At 35.7% G+C, this 24,435-nt stretch overlaps 1 protein-coding gene across 7 annotated transcripts in view; it reads left to right on the top strand.

The window, feature by feature from the left end:
• NCOA2 (nuclear receptor coactivator 2) overlaps positions 1-24,435 on the top strand; it is a 131,624-nt gene that overhangs the window by 52,263 nt on the left and 54,926 nt on the right. For all 7 annotated transcript variants that reach the window (XM_081951008.1, XM_081951007.1, XM_081951005.1 and 4 more), the window contains 2 exons: positions 21,076-21,180; positions 23,154-23,326. In XM_081951008.1, the coding sequence (XP_081807134.1) occupies positions 21,095-21,180; positions 23,154-23,326 (259 nt within the window). In that variant the 5' untranslated portion in view covers positions 21,076-21,094. The remainder of the gene's footprint in view (positions 1-21,075; positions 21,181-23,153; positions 23,327-24,435) is intronic.

The raw sequence follows: 24,435 nt of genomic DNA, 5'->3' as shown, positions 1-24,435 counted from the left end.
CTTCTTTTCTATTGCAGTATTGCCTTTTGCTACTATATTGTAATATATTTCATATGATCTGCAGTTCAGTACCTAGTGTCTAGCCAGCAAGCTGTTATTTTGTACATGCTCCTTTAATTTTACTTCCCAAGTGGGTTACTATGTATTTGTCCTTGTAGAAGCTCATTTTATTTTTCACTGCATGTCTATTTCTTCTTCTGCAGTGCTCACTATTCCACCTATGTTCATATTGTCTGCAAATTTAATCAGTGGGCTTGCCACCCATTCCCTTGAATACGTGTGTCTAATTGGGGAGGGGCTAGACTGGAAAGGAAGTGCTTTGCATGAATAAAGAAATATGACAGTTAATATTGCTAATTAGGCTAATATAGCCTTTTGTGGTTTCTTGTTCACAATTGCCTCTTTTTAAATAGCATATATATTGCAATATTTAAATTTCATTTAAATAATATTGGCATTGATTTTTTTTAAGACGTGCAATGTTTAAGTAACATCTGATAATAATTTTTTTGTACAATTTGATTCTGTGTTATAATTTTCAAAAAAATGCGTAAAATCAGCTTCAGATTTGTTACTGGTATATATCATTTTGATACAGTTTGCATCCCTAATTGAAAATTTTGAAACAATCCCCACCCCAAATAAAAAAGAGTGGCTATAGTTAAGAAACTGGGCTATGTATTAAGATGTTACTATTAAATTTATATTTCAAAATTCCACCCAGAAACCACCCAAAGCAGCTAACAAAAATAAATGCAAAATAATTATTTTAAAACAGATTAAAAAATAGTAAGTTGCATTACAGGTAGTTCTTGACTTACAACAGTTCATTTAGTGACTGTTCAAAGTTATAACAGCACTGAAAAAAGTGACTTACGACCGTTTTTTCACAGTTATGACCTTTGCAGCATCCCCACGATCATGTGATCAAAATTCAGGTGCTTGGCAATTGATTCACATTCATGACTGCATAAATTGACAAGCAAAGTCAATGGAGAAGCCAGATTCACTTAACAACCGGGTTGCTAACTTACCAACTGCTGTGATGCACTTAACAACCGAGGCAAGAAAAATCATAAAATGGGGCAAAACTCACTTAAGAAATGTCTCGGTTAACAACAGAAATTTTGGGCTCCATTGGTCATCAGGATTACCTGTATTAACTAATTCAAATTTAAAACGACCTACAGGACTTGAGGTTGATTGCAACTCGTTCAGCATTGCATTCCATCACTTGGAAACTACAGGGAAAATGGCCTCCTCTTAGGTGGCCAAGAAATAAATCTTGAAGCCAGTTTCAGACAGCCTTTCCAATGATATTAATATGCAGGTTGATTCTAATTGAGATAGGCGATCCTTCAGATAATCGTTTTCTAAGCTATTTATCTTAAATCCTGTTCTGTATCTATGCCATGGATTTTTAAGAATCTTCTATAGTACTCTTGAGTCTTCGTGTACCACATGCAAGATAGCGATAATATTTATATACTTTACTGCATTGTTATTAGTAAGATAATATATATGAAATTATTTGGATATTTCAATTATATTGATTTATTTTGTAAAGGTCCTTACTTCCCCTTTTATTTTGTACATTATGTACATAATGCTTCCTTCTCCTGTGTTCCCTACCACAGCTGTGTTGAGAGGTGCGTTGGCCCTAAGTCACCCAGTCAGCTTCCTTCTAAGGAAGGACTAAAGCTGATAGTCACCCTTTTTCTAATCCAGAGTCTTAAACCATTGTAGTATTACTCTACAATTCTGTTTTGTAAAATCCATGCAAATTGTAATATTTACGGTCAAAACAATATAGAGTTGATAAGCAGATGTTATTGCTATTATTATGGTTTGAATATAAACTTTACTAAAGTTTTAGCATTATTTTGTGCCAGCAAATAAAATCAAGTTTTCTTAGTGTATTATATTTCGTCACATATTTAATCACAGACCAAATGCATTTCATTGAATTGTTTTTTTATAGCAGTTTGACAACAAAAATCAAAAATGTCAGTTTTCATCCTAGTGGCTCTCTGACATTTTGAAACAGTAGAATATCAGACTTAGAGGAGTCCATATTTTTTTTTTTTATTAAAAGAGTTTTGTACAAACAGATTTTCCCCCTTTTCACCCCCCCCGCCATACAATGTAAATCTCATACAAATGCTATGCCCCCCCAACCCCCCCACAAAAATTCACATTCAAATATTATACCAAATACTTTGCCCCCTCCCTTCCCCCCGTCTTAAAGTAAATTACTCATATTGTATCCCCTCTCCTCCCAACAAACACAATGTAAATTTCTCTTAGATTAATAATAGTACATTGATCCCATCTTCTAAGCTAATTTAACATATATAACTCTTAATATAAATTTCTCCTAAAATAACATTGTTTCGTTAATCCCATCTTCTAATTTATTCATACATATATAATGCCCTAACCCTCCCCCACCTCCCACACAAACCCACCCCCCTGACTTCCGCTGTATACCACTCTAACAATTCCAAACATCCCATATATTATTTACTCTGATCATATATCAATCTAAACATTCTTACCTAAAGGCTACATAATAACTCCTAGTCTGGTATTTATTCTCTATATAATCAATCCATTTTACCCATTCCTGTGTATAATCCTCCTGTTTCTGAGCTTTTAAGTAAGCTGAAATTTTTGCCATTTCGGCGAACCCCGCCACCTTCTGAATCCATTGATCAATTGTCGGTAAAAAATCTTTTTTCCAGTGTTGCGCAATCAACAACCTAGCTGCTGTGACCATATGCAAGGCCAATTTTATTTCCCCTTTGGAGAAATCCTTAGCTATACCCAATAAAAACATTTGCGGAGTGAATTGTATTCTTTTCTTAAATACATTCTGCATAACCCACCATATTTTTATCCAAAAAGCTTTAACCTTGTTGCAAGTCCACCATACATGAAAAAAGGTAGCATCTAGACACCCGCATCTCCAACATTTTGGTTGAACATTTGGGTACATGCATGATAATTTTTTAGGATCTAAATACCATCTGTAAAACATTTTATAAAAGTTCTCCCTTAAATTCTGTGACTGTGTAAATTTAACATTCTGAACCCTAGGAGTCCATATATTAAACCTTGTATCTTGCGTTAATAATTGAGGAAAGGGTTTAACCCATTTAAAGCTTGCATGTTTTGTGTGAGTTATATTTAAAGCATGCATTGTCATGAAAAATGAATTTTACATACTTCTAATCAAAAAGGGATCTGCTATGTACATTATATTTACATAATATATTATTTAAGAATAAGATTTTGGTATAAGATTTTGGAACAGTCATTGCACAAAAAAGATTTTAAAAAAATCAGATTTAAGAACAAAATAATACACATATTTTTACTATATGTGACCAAGGACAAAGGAGAATATTAGGGAGCCAAAAAGAAAAAGCTTCAAATAAGCTTAAGGCTGAAAATCTAAAGTATGTAAACCAAATAATTACTTATATCTTCTAGACATCATGTATAATATTGTTATCATTCTACATTAATTGGTTATTGCTAGGATATATGCATTATTGAAAAGGAATAGCATCAGAATGCTTTCTCTTTTTCTTCTGTCTCTGTATCTCCCCATTTTTTTCCCCTTCTAAGAGATATACGATGTTGGCACTTTACTCTGCAAAATGTTTAAGTGGGTTTTAGAGAGATGCCCTTCTTAATAGCAGTAGAAAGGGGGAGGGAGATCTATTATCATAACGCTGTGCTAATGTAGGTTCTGAGTCATGTGACTGCAGAAAAGGCTATTATCTCAATGAAAAGGAAACTGCCTTTTAGAGGAGCAGGAGAACAGAAGCAAGAGGAATTTTCGAGTGCTCCACCATGCTGGATTGTCTATTTGATCAGCAGCTAAAAAAGGATTAGTTGTGGCTAGTTTATCAGCTGTCATTAGAAGCAGATGAGCAAGGAGATAAGCTGCTATGTGCGCACATCCTCACTCAGCATGTGTTTTAGTTTAGGGCAAGACAGTGATAGTTTAAGTTAACACATGACTTATTTTCTAATAGGTTGCTATTCATTGTTGCTTGCTTTAATAAAACAAGCAGTATAGCGACATGTGTAAATAAATATCATAGCCTGACAATAAAGGAAAAGCTGCTGACATTTTTCACTGAATGGCAGAGTCTGTGGAAGATTACAAGGAGTGTTTTCAGAAGTACAATGACTTCATATTTGGTATGTTCATGTCTTTTGTATAATATAGAAGATGCAGATCATGACAATTGATCATTGGCATTCCTTAGCAAATAGAGGGAGTGTGTCTAGCATATTCATTATCCATTTTTCTCTCTTAAAAACTATTATAGCTTCATTAAAAATTCCCTTGTTAATATTTATTATGTTATAATATTATGTATTCCCTTGTAAATATATATGTATAAAAGTGTGGAATAGAAAATGCTGAACACTAAAACCCAGCACTTATAGTAAAGCCAAGTAAAATAAAAGCTTTTTATATATAAGCCCTATTTTTCAGGCTGGAGAAAGGCTGAAGAATATGTATGCTTAAATTGCTGTATAATTACAATGCAGTACTTGTATTGTTTTAACTGCTAATTCTAAGATAAAAGGAAGATAGGTATTTTATTATCCTTGTATTTTCTGATCCAGGGCTTAAAATAGGTCACATACTGTAGTAGTAAATGTGACCACAATTAGTAACTTCATTTTTTAATCCTTATTGCTTTAGTCTTTTGCTCCTATATGGACAGTGGCACTTCAACTTCAGTCTATGTATCTATATGATGCTGAAATTTGGATGCATTTAACTTATGACAATGCTTACCTTTCTTTTAACCTTGAAGAGAAAAATAGCTTTATAGATATTGTTAGATAATATTTCTCTGCAAATCTTATTTTTAAACCTTAAAGGTGAAGTGCTATTCTTAATCAGTTATCCTGTATGTTTATTAATATGAGTAATAAGCCCCCCATGAACTCATGGAACTTGTTTTTCAGTAGATATGCATAGTATTATACTGCTAACCTTCCCCCCTCCTGCAAATATTACTAGGTGGGCGTTGTCAAATTACTAATAGCTATATAGTGTTGAATGCTTGTTAATTTCTTCTAAAGAAATAGTAGACATCTTTAATATTGAACTCTTACATGATTGACCTTTTTTTTTACTGTAACTAAACTAAGTTCTGCATTTTTTAAAGAGTAGAAATCCAGACACAAATATAGTACTAATAGGTGCTTTTAAGATTTTCTTGAGATATTATGATGCTAACCCAAATATTTTGTTTAATTTTCAAACAAATGGGGAAGGGTATTACTTATGTTAAGACATCAATGGGCGATGGTATATAAAGATGGAGTGCTAGGCCTCCCTTGTGGAAGGAAAGCCAGTTGGGTGACTTTGGGCAAGTTACTCTCTCCTAACCCAACCTATCTCACAGAGTTGACTACTGTTGTGGGAAAATCGAAGGTAGATTTATTCAGATCTTTGGGTATGTTCACCTCCTTGCAATGAATACATATGTGGGATAAATATAATAACTATGAAAATTCTATTATGTTCACAAGAATATTTAGTGTAGCTTATTTGTTTCTGGGTGAAAGTGGTACATTTGTATTTGGAAAGTTCATATATTTTTCATGAAAACTTAGCTTTATATACTGCTATACATGTGTATTGCTTAGATATGTTATACATTCTATTTTTGAAGAGTTTACAGTGAAAAAATTGTCAGACTTTCAGTGTATTTGAACAAAATGTACTGCATAAATCCTTAAATGATTTTCATTATTTTTATTCTTATTTATTTTGCTTTTTACTTTTAGCATCGCATCTTCATTATTCTAAAGTTTTGTATAAGCTGCTTTCTTCTTTCATAAATGGCTATCAGATGTGCAGATTTTGTTTGAAACCAAAGGTGTGCTTTGAAGTGTAGATGTTCCAACACCTGCCTGTAACTTCTTAAAACATCTTCATCCTTTCTTGAAATGATAAATCTGTTTGCTGCAGTTATAATATATACTCAGAAAAAGCCACACTTGATTTAAGATATTGCAAATAAATTCTACATGCATTCCTTCAACTGATATGAAACACATTTTTGCCTTTGAACCTAACTACACCAAACTGGATTTATTTGAGGGCCATATCAGCATTGTAGTTCTCCATGGGCCAGGGTGGAAATGGGACAAACATTTCTTGCAGTATCCTATTGGCCAAAACGGGGCGTGGGGGTTGCACGCAGCTCCTTGCACCCCATTTTGGATGGCAGATTGCTGCAGGAGACTGCGCGGGCCAAAAATGGGGCATAGAGGGCCCTCATGCAGCCCTTGTGCCTATTTTGGATGGCAAAGTGCTGCAGGAGGCTGTCTGAGCTGAAAACAGGGTACGGGGATTGTTTGTGGCCTGCCTGTGCCCCATTTTGTTCTGTCAGAGACACCACGAGCTTCTTGCTATTTCCAGGCCAGCCCTACAGGCTGGATATGGCCCGTGGGCCTTGAGTTTGATACCCCTGTACTACACTATTGCCCTAATACAGTGATGGTGAAACTTTTCGTAATTGCATGCCAAAATTGTACGAGTGTGTGTGATAGCATGTGTGCTGCACACCCACAATGCAATGTGCTCCGCCTACCTGTGCATGCATGCATGACCCCCCCCCCCTGCGCATGCACATGCAAATCCCCACGTGGAGAGAGGAGTTTTCTTCCTCCCCAGGCTTCAGGAAAGCCTCTGGACCCAATGGGCAAACCAGAAGTTCAGAAATGATCCGTTTCTGGCTTCCAGGGGAGGTCATTTTCGCCCTCCCCAGACACCAGGAAAGCCTCGGAGCCCCCGGAGGTTCTCCGGAAGTCAGAAATGGATTGTTTCTGAACTTTCGGTTTGCCCATTGGGCCCATTTTTCACCATCCCCAAGCTCCTGAGGTTTTTCTCTTGTATTGGATTCTGGGCTTTCATAAATTAACTACTGCTTAACTGCTGATATTTATGTTGATATATTTTGATGCCATGGGTTTTAAGTTCAGGTATGTATGTTATAATTGTAACAGCCTATATTATTTTATAAAATCATTGCCTGACAGGGATGAGAAGACATCCAAGAGGGAAAGGTAACTGTGGAGTATATTTAATAACATCACTAAACTGTGTGTGGGCAGCCCAAACAATTATGGTGTAGATTAGTTACCTAAAACATTTAGTCCTGTAGTCTACTCATCCACCCAATGCAGTGCCACCAGATTTGAGTTTTTCTCCAAGTATTTATACATTACTCACATTTCAATAACCCTGATCAAATTCACTTAATTATAGCTTCTCCTCAGTCTGCTCCTTTGTTGAGGGATAGGTAGGTTACAGTTCCAGACATCACCATATTTTCCTGAAGTAGCCACATATTCCTAGCAACTCATGAGGTACATTAGGCCCTTCCAGAAATTGAACCATCCCAAAAAGAATGACCAAGAGTTTAAGGTTATGGTGTATAGTCCAGATTTTCATCATGAAGGAGTAAGTAGAAAAAATGGTCCGATGTTCTAAGTTATAAACTAAATAAACACATTGTAATGTTCACTTTAAACATTAACATCTTTTAACTGAGCAATATTAGGATGGATGAGGTTTATATAAAAATGTTTTAAGACTTTCATCACATGTACTTGAATGAAGGCAAACAATTTTGACTTCCAGAAAATTAGCAAGATCATTCAGGTGGCTCCTTCTCTTTGGAATATCATCCTTGTAGAGATTAGATTGGCATACTTTGATACTCTTTACCAAGGCCCTGAAGACTTAGTTTTGCCAAAGGGCCTGAGGATCACAGAGTGGGATGGAGTTTGTGGCTTTTTTGATTGATTCTTGGTTTGTGTGTGTGTGTGTTTGTGTGTGTGTGTGTGTGGTTTTTATATTAGGTTTCTATTCCCAGAGTCTCTGAGAATGGGTGAACAGCTATACATACACATTGTCTTAAATAAATAAATAATAATGGTCTGGGTGAATCGGTTGCTGGTTTGGTGTGGATGGTCATGCTTGTTATATTTCATGTATTTATTTATGTTGTTTGTTCTGATCTCAGGGCAGCAGTAACAAATGCAAATCACAATATATGCAGGCAAATTAAGAAGTAGTTACTAAAATAATAATAAAAATTTAAAAGCTTGATGAAAAAGATACATTTTATAAAAGGGGGGAGGGTGCGGGAAATAAACCACTAACCTAGGGAACACATTCCATAGCTTTCAAACAAACCAGAAAAAAGTTATTTCCCAAGTATTCTTAGCATCTTCTGAATGGTCATTCATACCGATCTAAGTAACTGGCCAGGCACATAGCAGGATAGGCAGCCTTATAATCAACATCTATATGCTATTTAGATTTTAAAGATCAACATCAACAAATTAAATGGTTAGATCATTCAGTACAGCATGATATGATCCTAGTACTATGTACTAGTTTGCAGAGTGGACAGCATGTTTTATACAATTTGCAGCTTCTGGACAATTTAAAAGGGCATCCCCATAGAAAGTGCACCCCAATAGTTGAGTTGATTGTAACTAAGACATGTAAAACTTATATCATCATCTGAGAGATAGCTAGAACTCAAGGGCGAAGTCAGAAATGAGCAAATGGCAAAGTGTTGGCATGGTTCTTGTTGGTCTATATGGCTTCTCCTTGACATTCACTAGTGTATTTATCCATCATAATTCTTTTAGTATTCTGTGAATATTCTGTTATTTGTAACTGAACTGTTGATTGGCACAGAGCAAATTGCCAGTCTCCAAATACATCCCCATAGGACAGATAACTGGGCAGTAGCTTGAAAAGTTGTCAACTCCTCCATTTGAAACCCATCCTCCCTTCCACTCTCACATGCTCTAGAGTGGAAACTGTTTTGAAGTTGTAAAGAAATTCAGAAACCATGTTCTGATGCTTTCTCTAATTAGTTATTTCCAATCTAGCAGAATCTTGGAATCAAGTTTTGTAAAAGCAATCAAATATTAGCACAATATATTTCTGAACAAAAATGAACCAAATTATTTCTGCAAACATAAGCCAGCAAAAGAAAGATTGAATTTAAGTGGGCCAGATCATTCTGAGATTGTGGAGAAAATGAATCTAGAACAAAAAATCACCCAAATAGAAGAGTCATTTGACTGCTCCATACTAATTCCAGAGCAGGGTTGTTTTTAAGATGTTGAAAAAAATTCTTAAAGCCATGTTACACATGCTTTCTCTAGCTTATGTAAGGACTTAATGGGAACTAGAATAATTTCCCTCCTCTCAAAGAGATTTGATAGATTAATCCATTATGTATCAAACCATGATTCTAATCAGGGCTGCCCACTTGTAACCTCTGAACTTCTTCATTAGTTCCATGGAAAGTTGAAGGAGGAATAATTTTCCAGCCTTGCTTATTAGTGAGTACTATAAATGGGGGAGAATGTTAACAGACCATACTCTACTCCAACTCATTATTGTCTAGAAATATATTTCTTCAATGTAACTGCTGGTGGGTTATGGGTTTTTAACTTTACACCTTATAGTTTCCTCGGCTTCTGTTGGCTGGACTATCTTTCTGTATACTTATTTATGGCCTTCAGCTTGTGTTGGTGACTCTTTCATGCACTTTGGCTATCTGTTGTGGTGCAATACAGGGACACCTTGTTTACCAATCAGTTTAGTAACAGGCCAAAGTTACAATGATATTGAAAAAGGGTAACATCTGGTCTTAGAAGTTATGACTGTTACAGCATCCCCATGTCATGTGATCATGATTTAGCTTCTTGGCAACTGGCATTTATTTACAATGGTGACAGCATTCCGTAATCACTCCCATTGACTATGAGAATGTGTAGATGCTTTCTTGACAGTACATAACAGTACATAAGTGGTTTCCTATTGTCCTCTGTCAAGAGTTATCACAATTTGCAACATTCATAGTGAGCTTCTAGCCAGCAAGATAGGAAGATAGAAGGGAAGTGACAATTTGCAGTCACACGATTTACACTTAACAACTGTAGATGATTTGCTTAATTACTGCAGCAGGAGCATGTCATAAGTCAGATGCACTAATGATGTGTCCATTTACAAACATGTGTTAAAGTTTCCAGTCCCAATTGCAGTTAGTAAGGGAAGACTGTTTATACTAAAGTGTTAGGGGTTTATTACATTAATAAATAAGAATGCATCCAAATTATTCTGTTTCAATTAAAGTTGAAACTGAATTGTATAAGCAATGCTCTTTCGGTGGCAATTTAGTGGCTGGTTGGTGTTACCATAAGATTCCCATCATGAACAAATTTATATATGAAGGAGGATGTAGGTCACTGTATTGCTCAATTAATATTTCACCTAAGAGAAAAACCCTGTGTTAGCTTAGGCAACATGGAGCAATCTGTTGAAAATGAAACTTCTGTATGTGGTACATACCTGGATGCTAGGATGTTAAAAACAGCAATCTACAGTTGTAGTTCATCCAAGTTAATTGAAATATGCAAGTTTAATCAGTATGGTGTTATTTTTTATTTGGTCAAGGGTATTGAACTTGTAATTAGCAGGCTAGAATGAACGTACAATGTAAAACTCAAAATGTTGTAACTAAGATTTTTTTTAATGACCTATGATTGTTATAAATTAAAATGATCATCATTGTCTTTCTAAAGAGTCATTTTAGCAAGATAATTTCTGCTTACATGGCAGTATGATTTAACCTTTCTGGTATATAATTTACCTTTCCTATGACTCTTATGTTTTGCTACACAGATAGTCAAGTGGAATATGGAGGTAGAGAACTTTAAATTCAATATGAACTGCTTGGCTTCTATAATCTATTATATACTGTGATATTATTTCAGTTGAATGATATTTAAAACTGATCTTCATTAAAATATTTGTAACTACCGTATATACTTGAGTATAAGCCGAATTTTTCAGCCCACTTTTTGGGCTGAAAAATCCACTTCGGCTTATACTCCAGTGAACAAAAAAAAAAAAAATGTGGCTCTTTAAACATTTTAATGCGGCTCTTCTGTGTGCCGGGCGCCCGCTTCCCTCCCTCCTCTCGGGCTTCGGAGGGAAGCTTCTGCATAACCCCGGCGAGTGACAAGTCTCCCAGGCTGTAATTTGCCGAGCTGTACGCGCGCGCCTGTTTTCCACGGCGTGGAGCAGCGGCGAGATTCTGGGCGGCGAGCGATGATTCCGGGGGCCATCAGTGGGGGGGGCAGGGTCCCCCCTCGCGTTCCTCATCTTCCCGGATGGCCCCTGGAATCATCGCTCGCCGCGCAGAATCTCGCCGCTGCTGCACGCCGTGGAAAACAGGCGCGTGCGCACAGCTCGGCAAATTAAAGCCTGGGAGACTTGTTGCCACTCGCCTTTGCAGAAGCTTCCCTCCGAAGCGTTCCGAGGGAGGGCTGTAAACTTCCCTCCAAAGTCTTGGGATGTTCTGAGGAGCCCCCTAAGGCAAAACGCCGCTGCCAGGTAGTTAAAAGTACGTCTCTGATTCGTCTCTGTCAGTCTCTCTCTGATTCCCTCTCTCTCTCCCTCTCTCTGTTCCTCTGTCTGTCTGTCTCACTCACACACACACACACTTTTAGCAATTTTATTGTTATCTACCTGTATTTTTATTTTTGAAATTTACCGTGAGCTGCTGCATTTCCCAGCCTCGGCTTATACTCGAGTCAATAACTTTTTCCAGTTTTTTGGGGTAAAATTAGGGGTCTCGGCTTATACTCGAGTCGGCTTATACTCAAGTATATACGGTATATTCTAACAGCACATTGCATCTGTGTTCAGTTTCATACTATATTGTGGGCACATCAGTTACAAGTATATAAAATCCATATTCTTCAATTCTGTTATAGAAACCTTAAATCCTTGATAGGCAATACAATATACAAATGTATACTGTGTACATTACTCCCAAATACCTAGCTTTTTGCAGAACTACAAGTGTCTGGTTTTTTTTAAAGACCACATATGTATGTGAGTATAAGGTACAAGAAATCAGGAGTCCAATTAGATTCAAACTGAGTACAAGTTTATTCCATGCTTACTCTAAAGAAGAGTCTGAATTATGAACCATAGGTCAAAGCAAATTGGTGGTTGATAAGAGTCATTGGAATTGAGGGACATTTGGACTTAGAGTTCTTCTGACATGAAGGGACTCCAAACTGATGACACACTTGACTTCTCCCTTGGGCTCAGCGAAAAGGGAACTCGGGTAGGCTGCGTGTGGCCCTTCCGAGCTCCATTTGCACTGACAGAGGGACCCCAGGCTGGTCCTTCGCTGTTTTCTAGGGCAGCCCCATGGCCCAGATCTAAGCATCCCGCAGGCCGAATCTGGCCCATGGGCCTGGAATTTGACACCCCTGATTTATGTATTAAAAAATTCTCAGCCTAACGGCACTACTCACACAAAAAATACTGCCTAGAACCCTAAAACTCTTTCTGATAGAGAACCTAAAATGGAGGAGGATTCATACCATTCATAGAGAAGAGAATTGCTTCTCTCTGGGTGTGTCTTTTATATTAATGTTACCGTTGATATTATTTTGTGGGTTTTATTTCTTGAACGTTAGCTACCCATAGGCTTTGAAACTGAGAGGCATGTAAATATTAGTAAATAAATATTACAGTGTGAAACACTATACAATAATCTTTGTGGTGCCCTTTGCTTTTTAGCAAAAGATGTTCCATAATTTGGCTGTTGCTTTATTATAATTTTGAATAATGACGATCTTAATTAAATGAGTGATTTGTTACCCCCAATGCCCCTATTACCTTCATTTCCCCCTATTTTAATAGTATTTAAGCTTGTTGCTATAATTGTTATGATTCAGTCAAGAAGCATCTTAATATCAGTTGCTGAATGATTTAATCAGAATCGGATTCCTGCACATTGCTTAAGGAAAGCAATTTTCTGTTTTAATGTTACAATCTTCACTTGCTATTTTGGAGCTTATTAGAGGGGCTTATTAGAGGTGGCTGACGTACTTTAATATGTAAACAGCTCAGTGAATAGCTATATTAGGAACCTTAGCATATATGAACACAGAAATTAGAAACCATTTTGTACTACAGTATTGATGTCAGGCTAGAATTTTTGTTGTTGTTGTTGAATGCATATGTAGCTTTCAGCAGAAAATGGCTAGGTAAAATATACCAGAACTGAAGTTATCCATATTTGAAATGATTTTAAATATAACAAACTGCAGATAGATGCTTATAAATACCATTATGATCATGAATATTAACTCTGCACCTGTGATAAAAAGTTCCTTTTGTACATTTATAGCTTATGTTTTTTATTATATTATCTTCCTATTGGCACCTCTTTGCTTTAAAGAAATGAACAATGTTGGCTTTCAAGAAGACATTGTAAGGTTATTCATTTTTCTAATACATTGCTTTAATGTTAATATGAAAACATAAAGTCTATAGTATATTGAAACAAATTAACAACAATTGAACAATTCAGTCCATTGTCAAGCTTCTGCTAACGTGGTAGTCAAAAGTGGCCTGGAAGGATGAGGCATAGATAAAAGGAACACTATTTCCCATTTGAAAGATCTATTCAGATTTCTTGGGTGTAATAAACATTACTTATCTATATACCTGTGAAAGGTACTCAGGAGAATGATGATAATCATTTTTTGTATTGCAATATTGCAATAGTCTGGTTTAGTCTTTCCGGTATATAATGTATATTTTCTATGGCTCTGTTTTGATACATACATAGGAGAGAGAATGAGAGAAAGAGAATTTTCTCTGTACAGGTAGTCCTTGACTTAAAACAGTTTATTTAGTAACCCTTCAAAGTTACAACAGCACTGAAAAAAGTGACTTATGACCATTTTTCACAGTTGCAACCTTTGCAGCATCCCCATGATCATGTGATCAAAATTCAGGTGTTTGCCAACTGGTTCATAATTATTACCCTTGTAGCATCCCAGGGTCATGTGATCACCTTTTGCAAATTTTTTGACAAGCAAAGCCAATAGGGCAGGGGTGTCCAAACTTGGGAACTTTAAGACTTGTGGACTTCAACTCCCAGAATTCCCCAGCCAGCATAGCTGGCTGGGGAATTCTGGGAGTTGAAGTCCACAAGTCTTAAAGTTCCCAAGTTTGGACACCCCTGCAATAAGGAAACCAGAGTCACTTAACAAGCGTGTTACTAACTTACCAACTGCAATGATTCACTTGACAACTGTGGCAAAAAGTGTTGTAAAATGGGACAACATTCACTTAACAAATGTCTCATTTAACAACCTGCTTTTTTTGTTCAATGGTGGTTGTAAGTCGAAGACTAGCTGTATTGCTTTAAAATGGCTAACATGCCTGATGAGCCTTTTTAAGATGTATCCACAGAAGAGATACTACTAGGGAAGAGTTGTATTCGCTGTCTATCATACTTAAGCTATAAACTATACAATACTGGGAAAAGGCCTAAAAAAGATCCTTTAAGCTCTAGATTTGTGCACATGGAGTCAGGTGATCACTTGATACCAGGTCTTGACCTGAAGTTTTTAAATTGATCCAAAAGCAGACTAAGGTACGAAAAATGATAAGGTTCCAATCTAGAAAACCCAGTTCACATTTTCTAAACTCACTTCTCAGCATAGAGTATATTCTGAACTATCCTATATGAAGTTTCCAGATTTCCAGTTCCATTGACAGTACATTAACAAAATGATAAACTCCCACTGAAATTAGAGGTGGATTACTGCCGGTTTGGCCCGGTTCAACCGAATCTGTAATGCCTCAGAGCATCTGAGAGCAAACCAGTACGCCCGCCCACGTTCTATACCTGTTTTTATGGCAAAAGGCTAATTGTGCACACGTATACAGCATGCGTCGCCTGTGCAAGCCCCGACAATCAGGTTGTGGATTGCGCACATGAGAGCATCACGAGACAAGTGTGTGCGCAAACGGAATGCACGCACGCACAATCAGCAAACCGGTAGTGAAGTTAAGTGCAACCCACCACTGACTGAGATAGCTTAAGTAAGAATAACATCTCATTTAACCGTATGTCAGACATTGGCAAATTTTGTACGCTTGTAGAACTAATGAATTCCATAGCCACTTATCTGAAATCTATATTATGATTATCCATACCTGAGCTTTGAATTTTTTGTATGGATTAAGCATAATCAGATTCAGTTAAAATATAGCATATTTTAATTGTAGGTTTGCTTATTTAATATATTTTATATTTACCACTCAATTGTTTCAATGTGAACTCAGACATTCCATTGCATAGAACCTTTCAGTTATATATTAGGGCTTTTTTTTTCTTCGGTTCAGTTGTGTCCGGTTCTCAAAGTTTGCCTTTCTTGGCAAAATTTTTCAGAAGTAGTTTGGCATTGCCTCCTTCCATGTCTGACAGAAAGTGACTTAGCCCAAGGTCACCTAGCTGATTTTGTGCCTGGTAGGATTAGAACTCACAGTCTCCTGGTTTCTAGCCTGATATCTTAATCACTACACTAAACTGACTTCACTAATATTTATCTAGAAAAATTTAAATCAGACACACAAGTCAGTCTGTAATTAGAGACATAAGCTATTAACAGTGAATGTTTTTTTCTTTCTATGAATAGCAAAATGATGTTTTTAGGAAATTATTTGCAAAATAATCATTCTGGGATATAAAGAGAAATGTACTAACTCTGGCATATTATGATAGCAGAAACACAGTATTAAATTATATAGACGATCTTATATGCTTATGCTTTTTACTAAAATATATTACGTTATGAATGGCACAATTTAAATGCAAATGAAGCATTTTAATAGTTGAATATTCCTTAATGTCAAAAGGCTGTTCATTTAATCATAATGAAATGTTTCATTTTACTTTTACTTTTGTTTTTATTATTTTTAAGAAATATTGAACTTATAAAACTGATTTTGAACTTCTCCACACAGTATAGAAAAATAGGAAATAGGGCACAACTTATATAATGAAATAGAAATGTGTTGATGAGGCAGCTCCGTTCTCTATACCAGGAAGGAAAGTTGATGAGTTGAGAATTTCCCCACTCTTATCTAGTTCATTGCAATAAAGAAATGTTGAATGTGTTTCACTTTTATTTATTTAATATTAAAAAAGGAAGGAGAAGGAAGACGCCTCTCTGTCTTACCCAGTTCTGTCTTTAGGGTTGTAACTGATTTACAAGTGCACTCAGTATAGTTCTTGGAAATATTGTTAGGAAATTTCATTTTTGTTGTTTATTTTTTTAAAAATTGTGCTCAAAGTCAGAACTGTGAAAGAATTTTACAGCTGACTCATCTAATCTGTTATGGCCTGTTAAAGTATTCAATACAACATAATTGTGGTCAGAATGGTGTCTGTAGAATACATTGTTTCTCCTTTAATTTGCACTGTGTAAATTGTGTTCCAAAACAACCATTCCCCAAGGCTATTTCTTTATAGAAACAGTTTTCCAATCTAACTTTTTAACCAGGCCAACTATTGAAAGAGAGGAAGACATGTGATTGATTGTCCTATTTAGGTGTGCCTTTAAAACCAATAGATTAACTCACTAATTGTACCTATTTTTGTCATTGGATTGGGGAATAACCAACATAAATTAATTCTTTAATATTCTGAAATAAAAATAGATTGTGTGAGTATTTACAAAGGAAACTGTTAAGACATATTAATTTGATTCAGCAACTTTGTACATCTGAAAACCGAAAATGCTTAAAAGAGAAGAATACTTAAAGAATAATTATAAATAATATTATAAAGAAATATGAAGAATAATTAAAAGCAGAATTGTCTGCTAATTGCAGAACACAATTACAATGGAACCCCAGTAGGGGCACTTCAGAATTTTAGCTCCGTTTCCATTCCCAATTCCCACACCAGTCTTTGACACTAATATTTGAACATTTTCATTTCAACTAAGCAGGGAGCACTAAGAACCATTCAATTTTCCTTACAGCTGAGAAACAGGTTTTAAATGTTGAATTTAAATCATATCCTACCCATGACTAGGAATAACAAAAATATTTTGCCCCCATTCAACCAGTGGTGGGATTCGAAAATTTTTACTACCAGTTCTGTGGGCGTGGCTTGGTGGGCGTGGCATAGCATGGCTTGAAGGGCATGGCAGGAGAAGGATACTGTAAAATCTTCATTCTCTCCCCACTCCAGGGAAAGGTTACTAAAAAAACCCATTTCCTCCTGATCAGATGGGACTCAGGAGGCAGAGAATAGATGGGGGTGGGGCCAGTCAGAGGTGGTATCCACCTATTCTGGCTTTCAATATGCATAATATGTACAGTACTTCTCCATTTGTGTGGTTATTTCTAAGAAACTTAAAAAGTGTAAGAGCAGTTGTTATGGGGAAGAGATGTCCTGGAATAAAGGCTTTTTAACTGATAATGGAAGCATAATATGACAATATTTTTGCAACTCAGTGTTATTCACAATTGCTCTAATTATTGTAGGTTCATATTAGAGAAGGAAAAAAACACTCAGCATAAGCGATGAGAAATTAAATCTCTCTCTCTCTCTTTCTCTCTCTCTCTCTCTCTCTCTCTCTCTCTCTCTCTCACACACACACATACACACCAGAAAAATGAACCATAGCAGCTTTTCATTCACTTGTGGGACTAATTGGAAGGGTGAAGATCTGTTACTTCATGAATTCTTCTATACCTTCTCTAGCATAGTTAGGCTGCAATGAACAAGGGTTTGCTTGTGTCCTGAATTTGGGCTGTATAGTGAAACAAAAGATCAAAGCAATACAAAAATAGTTTTAAAGTTTTAAAGAGTGGTAGGGTATCTATATTTGCTCTACTCTCAGATAATACAGTGTAAAATGAAAAAAAGTGATGATTCAGTTCTTGAAACAAGCTGATGTGATGAGGCATGTGCAGTTAGAATTAATCTGCAGCAGTGCAAAACACAAACATTAAGGGATCCCATGTTTTTAGGTGTAAGTTATATTGAAAAAAGTTACCATATTTCAATTTATATTAATATAGAAGCTTAGAAAACCTTGTAATTATAGTCATTTTAAATAGAGTAGTACCTACTCTTTTTCATTCTTGAAAAAGGCTAGGCAGAATATAAAATCTGAATATACTCACTTTCTTGAGTAATAAGTTTTCATAACCACTTAACATTACAAACATCCCAATTTATTCCATTAAATACTTAGAGCAATTTATTGAAGTTAAGATAAATACTGATAAATGTTGTATCACTCTGATTCTCAACTAATGCTATATTAGCATATAAATAATCTAAATGTCAAGGCTAAGCTATTGAATTTATGAACTACCCACATGTGGTTATTGTTGTTTCTTTTGTTCATCCATTTTTATATATTCCTTTTATGTGTGGATATAGCATTTGTGTCAAGTTTTGCACACACACACACACACACACACACACACACACTTTACATCAAAGGCACCACAGATAAAATCAGCAAAATTCTCCACAACACAATATCAAGACAGCCTTCAACACTGACCAAAAAATAGCCAACATCTTAAGAAACCCCAAAGACAAAATTCAGCTAGAAAACCAAGGAGTCTACGAAATACCATGCAAAATCTGCCCTGCAACATACATAGGACAAACAAACAGGAGAATGAATGCACGCATCGCAGAACACAAGAACGCAGTAAGAAAAAAAGAAAAAAACTTCCTCCCTTTTCCAGCACCTTAAAGCTACAGGACATGAAATTAATTTTGAAGGAACCAGGTTAATCTACAAAACTGAACACTGCAACAAGAAAATAATTATGGAAGCTATTGAAATAGAGAAACACCCCCACAACATGAATAAATGTGACGATACCTTCCAGACATCTAGAAACTAGCCCTAGTCAACAAACGAGCTCCACCTACCACCCAGACCGTTACAACACAAAACAACAATAGACACACAGCCAGCACCAATCAGCACCAATCTACCAATCATGATACAACCACATAACCAATCATTCCACTTACTGAAACAAAGCCAGCAATCCACACACACATACCAAGATTTATAGAAGGACGGTAGCTCCGAAGCCCAAAACCCAGCATGAAGATGGCGAGTGAGACCTCGCTGAAACGTTGCCAAGATAATCTCAATCTTACATGGGAAAAGACCTGAATACAAGACCAGCATACCTACACCCGTGAAAATCTACATATATATCTGATAAGACACGAAGCTTTTTCAAACTTATGAAACAATTACAATTAACGTCATGACAGCTTTTAAATTTGGGAATAAAAAGTATACAATGTAAAATCACAACTGAACCTACTATGTTAGCTTTCAGTTATGAATGTAATGGATTAGGTTTATTCATAAAATCCCACCTTTTTTTAGTAACCCAATACATTTGGATTAAATATGATGTAACTTTACTTTTCCTAATGGTATAAGGCCATGATGATGAACCTATGGCATGTGTGCCGGAAGTGGCACCAGAACCATTTCTCCAGGCATGCCAGCCGTCACCCGTTGCTCTTCCTGGTTCTGTCACACACATGCTCATCTTTGCATGTGCCTGCGCGCCAGAAACAGGAAGACCAGGTGACCGGCACACATGCTTCCTGGGGAGCGCACTTCCCAGGGAACTGCTCTTCTGGTTTCTAATGCCCCTGCACATGCACGTGAGCGCTCCCGGTGCCAAAAAGGTTCACCAACAGTGGTACAAGGTCTAAGAAGGCCATCAACAACAAATATCTAGTGTGGCATTCATCAATTAAGATTGAGGATTAAAACTATAAGAGTGTATTTATGGTAATTACATTCTGTAACATTTGAATTTTTAAAAAACGAGATACCAGAAAACTAAATATGGACCATTAATATATTTTGGGTTTTTTGTTGCATTCATTTTTTTTCTTTTATTTTGCAATATTTTTCTACTTTCAAGTTTTTGTATTTTAATAAAGTGAGATTAGCAATAGGATTATCATTGCTTATATTATATGCTCAATTTCAAGATGTAGAGAGGATGTGGATAAGTGTATTCTGTCACTATGAAAGCAAAAATTTTTGTTTAGTTACTGATAACAAGGAGAGATTGGAAACAAGCTACGTTCTTTCACCCAACATCTGGTGGAAACTAGATTGTTCTCAATCACTATAATTACATCTTGAGAGCATACCCATATAACATTTTGTTTAATGTTCATGAAAAAAGACCTTATATTTCCTATTTTAACAGTCGGAGGAAAACTGAATTTTAAAAAACATTAAAAGCTTACCCTTGTATCAGAAAAGAACATCAGCGCTACTAAGATATTTGACAAAATCATATTTTTTCCTATGTGCCTTTTAAATTCTTTACACTGTTTTTGAATGTCTTATACTGTATATTTTAGTGCTGCTCTGTAGGCCATTACATTTTATATTAAACCATTTTAATGTAGCTATTACACTCTGCTGACTTCTTTCATTGAGTAAATAGCAAATACCAAGTTTAGCCAATGCATCCTGTGGAGAATAATTGTAATGTGGTACTTGAATACTTCATGAAGTCAAGAATCAACAGAAACATAAACAGCTTAAACAAAGCCTGTTGTAAATGGTGGCATACACAATACGTATTCCCACTTCCCTGGGAATAAATCTCAATTATGTCCCTGTTATTTTCCTCTGATTCAAAAGTTTATAAAAATAAGAATTTTGTGGAAAGATTATTTAGAACTGTGAAAATGAAAACACAAGATGATATAAAATAGTAATAAATGATATCAAATTTTAACATCATTTTATAATGAAATATTTTCAGTTGAATATTGATCTGGCATCTGGTCATTGACAATCATAGCAATTATCAAGTTTCAATAGTGCAGTTGTGGGTTAGGAAATACATGCAACTTGAAAGTTAGCAATTGGCAATGAAAATCTAATTTTAGCTTTAGGTTTCACATATTTAAAAGTCATTAATTAGTTTTAAAAACTCTCTCATTCTTTGAATGCCTATTTGGGTTGACTTACACATGTACATACATGTATGTGCCAGTATGTCTTCATGTCCTGCTTGCTTGAAAAAATAATATGAATTAGAAAAATGATGTGTTTTTCTACTGACTTTTCTGTGTCTTTCAGTTGCTGATATGTGTTTAAGATGAGTGGAATTGGTGAAAATACCTCTGACCCAGCTCGGGCAGAGGCGCGAAAACGTAAGGACTGTCCTGATCAACTTGGACCGAGGTTAGTTTGGATTTGAATGTGAAGTTAAGTCTGCATTTTCATGTTCCCAAAACATTATTGCCTTGAAATATAACAATTGATGTATAGATTCTGATCATAATACTTATTTGCTGAAGAGTTTGGCTTTTTTTTTCTTTGTCCACCTGTGCAAAGTATAAAGTTGAGTGAATATTTTAAAAAGGAACAGGTCTTCAATAAATTAAATCTTCAGTGTCTTGAACAGTGAGCATCCTCTTATAAAGCAAACAACAAATGTATGCAGGAGAGCTGTTTCAGAAAACACTGCAGGTAGTCTCTACAGTATTTTCCAGCTGAAAAGAGACAAAACTATTCAGTTTCACACCTTGAGTTTTTGTTTGCCTCCTAATCTTTTCCCCATTGTTTGGAATGATGGAGGTTCAGCTTACTGTCTTAATACACATTGAAAGAAATTCAGTTAATTTTCCCCCCTACTCTGCAAGCAGATCAGAGATATTGGAGAAAAAGAGATTTCAAGAAATACTGTAAGCTGTTTGCAGAGCGTGCCAAGGGTTGATTGTGTGCTTGTTGCTTTTAATGGTAGAAGAGTAAACAACTTGATCTCTTTCAATCCCTTTCTCTCCAATGTCTTTGCTCTACAGTGGAGGTTGGGTGGGTGGGAGAAAAAAGAACACAGGTCAAGCACAAGACAAATGAGGTCTTGTCAGGCTCAAAAAACCAAGACCCCACATGAAGTTCCAGCTAAACTGATTTAATACAACTCATCCCTAGGCATAGGAATCTATTCAACTAACAGTTAACATTATTTTTGCAATAGCTAAGGATCAGCAAAATTCAAGGAGTTGATTAGTATGTATGTGGCTACATAGAGACTCTAGTCTCATTCTTCTTTTGACTCTGCCCCAAGATCTGCCACTTCTAATCTTATATTACTACTTATATAGCAATATAAGCAATCACTTATATAGCAATCACTGTAGCCTGCACTTCTTACAATTATGTGGATTTCAACAGTAGGAATTCTCTGTCCTGATCATGTTGATTGGATGCCAAATTCTGGAAAGCAGTGTTTATATAACCTATAGAGCCCAAGCTGTTCTAAAGTATTAATTGGCAGAAGTACTTTCTTATGTATCAAGAAATTACCTTCTATGTTGCAGGCTAAAAATAAAGTATATGGACATACTGTCCGTTAATGTACATGCTGTATCTTCATGACTAGTTGTAAATATAAACTTGGGCATTAAAATGGACAATTATGAGGCTGTGATAAAAAAAAATAGTTTTAGAAATTGGGACATTATCCTTTTGTGCTGGTAATATCAATAAATTAAATTTGCTAGCTAACTAATTAGAATACAGAACAGGATTACAGGTAGTCCCTCCTTAATTACCCTAATTTACATCAGTAAATGATGCAGTCATTAAGTGAAGCATTATATGATTGCACAGTTAGCAATAGCAGTTCCGGTAGTCCCGATTGTAATTGTTAGATAAAGGCAGCATTGTTGTTAGGCCAATACCTCACATTTCTGCCCTGCTGTATTCGCCTCAACTTTAACTGTCCCCACCTACTTAACTCTCCCCATCTCTGTCCTTCTCGCCACCCTGTGTTCTACTGACTACTCCCGCCAGCCTCAGCTGAACTTCTTCATCTTTTTCCTGCTGCTGATAAGGCATGCTGACCACGTCAGCTGGTGAGGATTGGAGAAGGAAACAGTTAAAACTCTGAAGTGCCCTACCGTAGTTTCATTGTAATCCACATCTGGAGTACTGTGTTCTGCAATAAGCAAAGAGTTTTGTATCTAATTTTTTACAAAATACCACTGCTTTCTTTAAAAAATTTTTTTAAAAAAAAATATATTTACAAGATATTCATTTATTAATGGATTGATTTTTCCTGTATTTTGCTACTCTGATTAAAACTACTCTTTAATCAAAGACTCTTTAATGACTTGCAAATTTTTGAGTTTAACTTTAAAACTTTCTTCCAGTCCTAAAAGAAGCACTGAAAAGCGTAATCGTGAACAAGAGAATAAGTATATAGAAGAGCTTGCAGAGCTGATTTTTGCTAATTTTAATGATATTGACAACTTTAACTTCAAACCTGACAAATGTGCAATCTTGAAAGAAACTGTGAAACAGATTCGTCAAATAAAAGAACAAGGTAGGGAAATGGTTTTAAGCATCTTGCTATGTATATGCGTGTGTGTGTGTGTGTGTGTGTATGTTTCTATCAAAAATTTGGGTTACCTTAGTATCTCCTACTTGAAATTGTTAAGCTCACGAAATATGTTTTCATCCAACAGTGTTGAATTCTATAGAAATTGAACTGAATGAAAAGTAATCAGCAGATTGAATCTTCAAAATAATCTTAGAAGATCAGGGTATAATGATGTCATTGCCACACAAATGTTTTATAGCATCTTACAGCATTGTACAATTATCAAATTATTGATATATCAGTAGTCAATAGACCCTAGATGACATAATACCCTGTTATAAGTCACTGTTATAAAAATATGCTTCATTTAGAATGAAGGGACAGATCTTAAAATATTTCATAAATTTAAACTTGGAAAATTAATGTTTCATTAGCATATTATAAATATGTTAATATTCTTAAATTATCTTTTACAGTCAAATCTCTTGAGGTACAGTAGACCTGAAAGCCCTTGTTCAAAATGCTTCTAAAAAGAAACTATGAGATTTATTGCAGAATTATCTGTTTTGCATTAAATTCAAAGGCGTTTCCCAGAAGAATTAGAAATAGATATGTACAACTTAGATGTGATACAAATATATGTATGTATAAAGTACAAAAAGAATACATACACAGCAACAATAATTTTGACAATGTGTGTGTATGGGTAAAAGAGGGAGAAGAAAAGAAAAAAGGGGCCTGCTTGGCTGATATTGGTTAAAAAAGGCTAACGCAAGTCTAGGCCACAAAAAGATAATAAAAGTTATTAGTGTGGTGTTGGCTTCTTAAAATCTGTCTTATTGGCTTCTCCAAATCTGTTATAGCTAATTTCTGAAATCATTCAGAGCTTTATAATATAATTTTTATGATGAAAATTGAAACGTAAAATAACTTTTTAGGTAGCTATAAATATGAATTTAACAGAATTACAGAGTTGGAAGGAACCTTGGAGGTCTTCTAGTTCAACCTCCTCCCCAGGCAGGAAAAACTATACCATTTCAGACAAATGGTTAGCCAATCTCTTCTTTAAATCTCCAGTGTTGGAGCACCTGCAACATCTGGATGCAAGTTTT

Source organism: Natrix helvetica (assembly GCF_964273705.1).
Source record: "Natrix helvetica genome assembly, chromosome: 4".
Taxonomy (NCBI): domain Eukaryota; kingdom Metazoa; phylum Chordata; class Lepidosauria; order Squamata; family Natricidae; genus Natrix; species Natrix helvetica.
Note: the sequence above shows the minus strand (reverse complement) of the source record. Positions and strands in the feature narration are given on the sequence as shown.